This window comes from Saccostrea cucullata, unplaced genomic scaffold (assembly GCF_032062105.1).
Source record: "Saccostrea cucullata isolate Sc308-1 unplaced genomic scaffold, CSIRO_AGI_Scuc_v1 ctg5590, whole genome shotgun sequence".
NCBI lineage: Eukaryota > Metazoa > Mollusca > Bivalvia > Ostreida > Ostreidae > Saccostrea > Saccostrea cuccullata.
Window position 1 is genome coordinate 12,712 of NW_026929484.1, and position 8,583 is coordinate 21,294.

At 34.5% G+C, this 8,583-nt stretch overlaps 1 protein-coding gene across 1 annotated transcript; it reads left to right on the plus strand.

Moving 5' to 3' along the window:
• Nucleotides 1-388: 388 nt before the first annotated feature.
• LOC134280993 (potassium voltage-gated channel subfamily A member 1-like) lies at nt 389-2,484 on the plus strand. Its single transcript, XM_062763447.1, has one exon. It carries the CDS (start codon nt 1,041-1,043, stop codon nt 2,481-2,483), a length of 1,443 nt encoding a protein of 480 aa, XP_062619431.1. The 5' UTR covers nt 389-1,040; the 3' UTR covers nt 2,484.
• The last annotated feature ends 6,099 nt before the right edge of the window (nt 2,485-8,583 follow it).

Consider the following 8,583-nt stretch of genomic DNA (forward strand, 5'->3'; position numbering starts at 1 on the left):
CTTACGAACGGGGATAACCTATGTGTTTTCTAGTTGAGAACCACAATATGTAGGCTCTTTGGGGTCATTAACAATATATTAGCAGAATTTGGGTGATTCGACATGTATGCTGGCTTACTGTTGAAAATTTACAGTTTTACGATGGACGACGAATAAATTGAACTATGTTTCTGTGCAGAATAAGCGTTTCTGGTGCAATGTACACGTAGAACAGAAAAATACAATTGATTAAGGAGCATCCAGAAAATATTTGTCAGGGAAAACACTGTGATTTGATTTCGTTTCGTGTTGAACTGAACTATCGTTGACTGTACACTGAGAGAGACGACATAAAACGAAGTAACCGTCGAGTTTTAAAACTGTTTGAAAGGACTTTTCACTGGGCTTTAAATATGTTTCCGTTAGTTAGGAACTATACATTTAATTGGACAAACTGTAGTCTAACAAATAACCCTTTACTTACGTTCCATATTTATTTACTGGATTTAAATTCATCTTGCACTCGAGTAGAGTATGGGATTTTTCAATCACATTCGTTGTCCAAAAATTTGAACAAAAGGTATCGTAGTGGATTGCTTTATTCAACACTTAAATGTTTACTATGTGTGAAGGAATTAAAGAGTGTCTGTTGGTCCCTTGTATCGTTATATACCCTGTGTGTACCTTAAAGAAAGGTCAAATTATCAGGATCTGTACAGGACCAAAATGAGGGGGGCTGCCGCATTTGCTTTGTTCTTGGATTAAATTTTTACACCGATTATCCCATGAATAAATCGTTATTTAACGCAGTTAAAAACTAACGTTAATCTTCTTTCATGTTTTACCACGTGACGTTGGATTAAATGTAAGTGAGGGATTAATGTGACCATTTAAATATTTTTTCATGTGTATTAAACTTTTAGCAGTATATAACAGAGGTGGAGATTCTACTTTAGAGTTCAAATTTTATACGTAAATTATCAATGAATTTCTCGGGAATAATTACGCGGTTTTGTGAGGCTAAGAATTTATAGCCGTGTGGTACTCAGAACTGGTTGAAGATGCATTTCGTGGCAAGAAATACTACCAACGAAACAGGTCTTAGACCACCGAACCATCATCTGAGTCCCGGTGTGTATGGACATCGTCACCGGTCAAATTCTAACGACTCTAAGCACAGCTGGTTCAAGTATAAACTCGCCGGGTCGGGATCCCAAATAATTCCCAGCAGTGATAACGAGGCTACTGATGACGAAGTCGATTTTAACGAAAACGAGGACCTTACTCAGGAATTCGTCAAAAGCAATGAACTGACAAAGGACCACGACTGTGCAAAAGAGGGTTGTAATCGAGTGGTTCTTAACGTGAGTGGAATGCGGTTCGAAACCCAGATGCGGACTTTAAATCGTTTGCCACATACACTCCTCGGAGATAAAGAAAAAAGAGACAAGTTTTGGGATCCTCGCACACAAGAATATTTTTTTGATCGCCATCGGCCAAGTTTTCCTGCCATTTTATATTTCTATCAAAGTGGAGGAAGACTGGAGAGACCAATTGAAGTGCCAAGTGATATCTTTCTTAGCGAGCTTCAATTCTTTGAACTTGGAAAGAATGTGATAAATTCCTATAAAAAGAAAGAAGGGTTTTTCATGGAAACTGATGAAATCCCAGAAATGCCTGAAGGAACGTTTCAAAGGCGAATTTGGGAACTATTAGAATACCCAGAATCCTCGATCCCAGCTCGCGTTTTAGCTGTGTTTTCAGTAGTTCTTATTGTAACTTCAGTAGCAACGTTTTGCGTGGAAACTCTTCCAGTATTCAATGGTACACAGTGTGTGAACACGACTATCATTTCTGAAAACGGTGAAGCCATTTCAAGATTGATGCCAAATTTTGTCCATCCACTTTTTATTATCGAATCCGTCTGTATTGCGTGGTTTGTAATAGAACTTATTGCGAGGTTTATATTCTGTCCCTCCAAGCTCAAATTTATGAAAAGTATGATCAACTGGATTGATTTGGCCTCAATAACCCCATATTTCATTTTCATGACTGTTTTCTTAGTCACTTGGAAATGTGAACAAGGAAACCAAGGCGGAATTCTCTCCGTTCTAAGGGTGTTTCGTGTTGTACGTATTTTTAAATTAAGCAAACATTCGGAAGGCCTCAAAATTCTAGGAAAGACACTACAGACGAGTATGCAGGAACTTAGTATGTTTGTTTTGTTTCTAGCAATAGGCATCGTGATTTTTGGTGGTGCTATTTATTATGCCGAATTGCCAGAAAAGCATACCTTTTTCACAAGTATTCCAGATGCATTTTGGTGGGCAGTCGTTTCCATGACGACTGTAGGATACGGGGATGTTTATCCGAAAGGTGTTTTCGGAAAGCTAGTCGGAAGCCTCACAGTGTTGTGTGGATTATTAGCCATTGCGCTTCCGGTTCCTGTTATAGTTACAAACTTCAATAACTTCTACAGGAACTCGATGAATAAGCCGAAGTAACATTTTAATGTTCAAATGAGAGGCCCTCTTTTTTCTGTTTAAGATATACTTGTAGCAAACCAGATTGCCATGTGCTTAAATAAGTGCTGAAACCAGAGGACTTGCAATTCGGTTGATGCAAAGCATAATTAGCTTTCAAAGAAATCTGTGATAAACTTTTTTGAAATCAGTCCATTTTCTCCCGAGTCTTTCTTATTTTTCCACTTCACAAGGTGCATTATAAATTTACCCACTTTGTTAACATCACATATTTGATGTGTGACAAAATATATACAATTGGTTAATTTTTATATTCTTGTTTTTTTGTCAGCATGATTTGATCATTGAGAGCAGAGTGAATGTAGTTCCATGTCTTTGATTATATGAAACACGTATATTTATTGAATTTCTCGAGCTAACTGGTGCATGCTTCTTGTAGTGTTTCTACGTGATAGGTGTCCGTGTGACTAGCACACAAATATATTCACTTTATCTGATTTAGAAAAAAAAAGAAGAGTAAAAATGACTAAAAAAAGCCATGCATAAGCCTAAACAGTCGAATTTAGGGCTGCCACATATGTTGTATTTTCATTACCAGCCTATTTTCAGTACAGAGTATCACTGACTACAATTTACAATAGTTTGAATCTCATCGTGTATACATGACTGGTGAGTTTGCACGAAAATGTTTTTTTTTAATTTATTTCATAGTTCGTTCCACAAAAATACCCCCAGTTAAAAAACCATATCAATCTTTATTTTTTAATTAATTTAATTTATTTTATTTTATTTATATTTAATTGTTTTCTCTATTTTATAATATAAAATTTATTCAAACAGGCCCAAATGTCATTAAATTTAGAAATCCCTCTTCTAAGAATCAATTTGATTTATGAAAATTTTAAAAAAGGTTTTCATATATAATTACACTGTACATTTCAAGAAATTGACATTGTGAATTACTGTTTACAAATTCAAACATGTGAGAGCAAACTGTTTAATTTCTTGTCACTTTATGAAATAATTATACATTTTTTTAAAGAAAACAAAGATCATCTTAGGTTTGCTTAACCCTTCTATGTGACCTTGGTAAGTAACGATCAGTAATGGTAGTATGGACAACCAGATACAGCTGTTTAGTGACCATTACTGATATCAAATCTACCTGATACTATTCATAAGCTTACCCTAAGTAGCAACACTTTCCTGGAACTTGTGTTATCCACTATTACATATTCTAAAATGTGAACAATTTCGTCCAATGATGAAATAAATATGATACAAAAATTTCATTGCTGCTAAGAGTGACTTCTCTAAATGCTATATGAACGTATGCCATTGGTCATTTATCTACATAGGCCTATACTGCATTTATTTTTCTTCAGTTATATGAGAACGTTTTGATTCCCTGTAATACATTGACATTACTAGGTTTTCTACATGCATTTGATCTACATTTCCTTATAAATGCTTTAAAACTACTTTTGATCTGACACTTATTTTGGGTATCACAGAGTAAAACATGGTTCTTGCCATTATGACCATATGGGAGGCGGGGAATCATTTATTTAGCTCAGTGCTCACAGTACGTCTAGTTTATCTACATATGCTGCAGTTTTTTCACAGTTTCTTGAGAAGGTTTTGGTTCCCTGTGATTCATTGCCATTACTAGCTAGGTTAAGTTTTTCTACATGCATTTGACCAACATTTTCATTATAAATACTTTAAAACTGTTCATTTAAGGTATCGTCTATCTTACGTTTTATCCAGACATCCGGGCTTTTGAGAGTAATTAACCCAAGGCTTCTTGAATATCTACAGCTCCTAATCAATAGATTAACGTACAATACAAGTTATACAATAAATATTTAATCTAATAAGGACCACTGATGTCAATGTCGGGCCATTTATATGTTATCAAGGGAAATAATCGGGGAAGGAGAAAGGGTCATAAAAAGATATCGATGCCTAGAGCAAGTGGTCTCGATACATGTACGTGTATATACAAGTGATATACAGAAAGTCAGGTCTATTTTAAATATTGATAACCATATTTGTTAGTTTTTATTTTTATAAATTGGAATTGTGGAAAAAAGGGGTTTTTTTATCCCATTTAAGGTCAAAGGGCAGATACAAATATAGGGCAATTAAATTTTTTAATGATTTACATCTTCGTGACAAAAAAATGTCATTGCACAGAACGAAAGCATATAGTAATGGAATGCCGTAAACGCTATTTGGAAATTAAAATCATAGGAAAGCCTACAAGTGTCAAATTAGAAAATGAAGGAAAAAAAAGATTAAAATCATTTCAAAATATTATATCTGATACATAAACGCGTGTCAAAAGCAAACTAAAGGGGGGAGGGGGGGCTAAACCAACAAAAAAATGTTTGGGGGCTACTCAGTAAACCCCAATTATCAATGCTTATGTAGACTACATTTAATATGTATTTCTTTGCAAAAAGGGGTTTAAATTGTTGTTCAAATGTACTTTTACATTCCTCGTTCACAGACAAAAACTTTCAAAATATCAACGTGAAAGTCTGTGCTATATATAACCAAATTACCATATATTGGCAACTCCTTTCCGTACCTGGCTATATTGCTACAAAAAGTGTTGGGGGGGGGCGGCACTGAACTTTTTCATCAGCAGGAAAGTTATGTTTGAGAAAATAATGGGGAAGCCTCCACCCCCCGCCCTGCAACGTGCCTAATAAGCAGATGATACTCGTTTTCTTTTGTCAGTTTGATGTATAAATCCACTTTACTAGGTGGTCATAAGTTTCCGTAATACGGAAAGGTCAAAAACAGCAAACCATTGAAAATAATCTTATTAAAAGAAAGTCGTAATAACGAGATAAAAAGTCGTTATTACGACTTAAGAAAGTCGTTATTACGAGATAAAAAGTCGTAATAACGAGATAAAAAGCCGTTATTACGACTTAATAAAGTCGTTATTACGACTTAATAAAGTCGTTATTACGAGATAAAAATTCGTAATAACGAAATAAAAAGTCGTAATAACGAGATAAAAAGTCGTTATTACGACTTAATAAAGTCGTTATTACGAGATAAAAAGTCGTAATTACGACTTAAGAAAGTCGTAATAACGAGATAAAAAGTCGTAATAACGAGATAAAAAGTCGTAATAACGAGATAAAAGTCGTTATTACGACTTAATTTTTCTTTCTTCATTTTCTTATTTGACCCTTGTAGGCTTTCGTAAAATCAAGTTTTTTACGTGCTGTTTTTTTTTTCAGTATATGATGGGAAATCATCATCTCCAGAACATTGGACATTCTACCATATACACACAGCCACGTTGAATATAAAATAATTGAGGGAAATGAGATCGAGGCAAATGCCTCACTAAATGTTTCTAAATTTCCAAGAAAGATTTTTGAAAAATATTCTACATGTATTTTGATCTCTTTACGATCAATGCCTTATTGCACTTACCGATATATGCACTTCAACATAAGTTCTAGTTTCAGTGAATCAGAAGCTACCCTAGATACCTGATCTTAAAGTATCATTTTAACCCCAAAATCACACATGTGAGATACCAATGAGCTTCCGCTGCCCCCCCCCCCCCCGAGAATCTTTAGCCGGACCAGCTGGAAACCTGGTTGGCCCAGGAAACCTCGCCTTACTTTTAAGTTTCTCTTGTTAAGAAGATTTGTTAGAGAAACCTGTGTGTTCTAAGTTTTAAACACCCAATTTTATGTTAACGCCCCCAAAATTTACCTGATTCAAGATCAATAATGTACCGCCTGTCAATCATTAAAAAAAACAATAGCTTCTGATTTGATTGACAGATCAGCTACCTGTGCTAGCTGATAATCTGAGTTTGCATGTTTTGAAGACGATTGCCTTGTCGCACGCCAAACTCTTTCATGTACCCGCCTTGTACACACACGGGTTAGAAAACTCCAATATGTTTGAATTTTATTTCAGAAAATAATTGAAAGTAGATTATTAAAACATTGTCATCATCAAATATTTATTTTCTATCTTCACTGCTATTTGTTACTTGTAAATGTTACAGTATATCGTCTGCGATAACTGTAGAAAAAAGACCGTCCACAGAAACCGGCTGTATTTGTCGTAATTGGAAGTCAGGCGATTAAAAATATTTTTTAATGAATGGGGTATAAGAAAAATATTCAGCACTAATTAACGGCAGTTTACAAAAGATGTTTTATTTTTTACAATGGCTACATTCTGCGTGATCTTGTACAAAAATTTATGTCAGAATTAATCCTCGAATTCCCTCTTGCGTCTGTCTATATTCGTTATGAAAAGGTAAAAATAATTAATAGTGATCGATTTTGAAAAGAAATCTTTCTAACAATAAGCAATAAGCCGAAGGCGTGTATGCATAAAATTATCACGCAAGCCAATCGGCAAGATCTGCCAAGAAAAATCATCATTATAAAACAAATTTCAAACAACAGGACATGCAAGGGGCTTTGCACGGCATAAACTGGAATAACCGATAAACAAAGTTATTCTTAAAGTTAGTTTACCACTTCTAGTTCTTATATAGATATACGTTTCTCTTAAGGAATAAATAAAATATAAAATTCCATGGACTTTTGACATAACTTGCATGTGAAATGTACATGAAGAGCATTGACATAAATATTGTTCAAAGAAAAAATTCACAAGAAAGTTCGAAAAGAAAACTTTTGTATTTTCATCATTTTGTACAAGCCAATTTACATGATATTGCATGAAAAAAAGTATTTACACAATTTTCAAACAAAAAGAAATTTGCCTGAATATCACGAGAGTCACATCTCCCTGTTTGATTCGTGATTTTGAAAATACCAAAATAAACCTAGAGGTAATTTGATCAGTGAGCTCACTAAATGATGGCCTAGTTTTGCTTTGGAAGACCCGATTAAGTGTCAGATGAAAAAGGTAAAATAAAAGGTGCACAATGGCATTATGTAATAAAGATCTGTGAAGGTATCATAATTTTATCCAGGATTTGCGGATGAGAGATAGGTACACTTCAATACTAGATGCTGTCATGAGACAGTAATACCCGCACTAAGGTGTTTGCCTCTAAATGCACATTCCTCTAAAATTAGGCTTTACCAAAGAAAAAGTCAATATAATTTAATAATTTACATAATAGGGCCTCCATGTATTCATCAAATTGAGCATAATATTCTCAAGTGAACATGTGACCCGTCACCATGGGCCTCGATCTTATAGGTACATGTATTTCATATTCATAATTCATTACCAGTCTGAAATTAAACAACAGAATTCAATTAATGATGTAAATTAGGTTTGAAACAAGGGGGGGGGGTAAATTTTTGGCCCATAATTAAAACTTTTTAAATCTATTTTCTCATATAGATCAACAACAAATATTATTCAAATTAGTTTAAAGCGTTTTTGATGATTTTTTCCAAAATGTACAAACTTTTTTATACTTGATTAGGCAGAAACACCTTGAAAGCTGCCATATACCATTTATACCCAATCAATTTAGTCAACCCCCACCCTTCTCCCATCAACACACACACGCGCAAACACACCCTATTTTCCTGTTTTTGGAAATAGGCCTAGATGGCAAAGTTAAGATAAAACATCTTTTGTAAATAATAATATTAAATTTGTATATACTGTGTATAATTTGTGAATACTGTAAATGTATCTGAAGACCTGCATCACATTGGGCTTGCGTCACGTACCTAACTTAAGTACTAGTTTTACCATTATCATTTTTAGATAGCACTGCACGTGCAGTACTAGGCCTAGTGTTGTGTACACATCATTGCATGTATGTCAGTTGGAATTATTTTGTGTTTAATTGGATTATATTTCATGAAGTTGGAGCTATGGCAGTCGGTAAGTACACGTTTTGGTATAGATTTGGGTAAAATAGTCTGAAATGCAACTGGTTAGGTTAAAGTTTAAAGGATCAAAGGTCATCCGATGCTGCAATAAGACGAATTTCACATTCTAAAGAGTTATCGCCCGTTATCGACGTTACATTCAGTTACAAAATACAGAATTTTTTTCGGAGAGGGAGGGGGGACTTCCAGACCAGAATTTTCTGAGAAGCAAATAAAAGGAGAAGTTATGGTGGTGTCTGTTT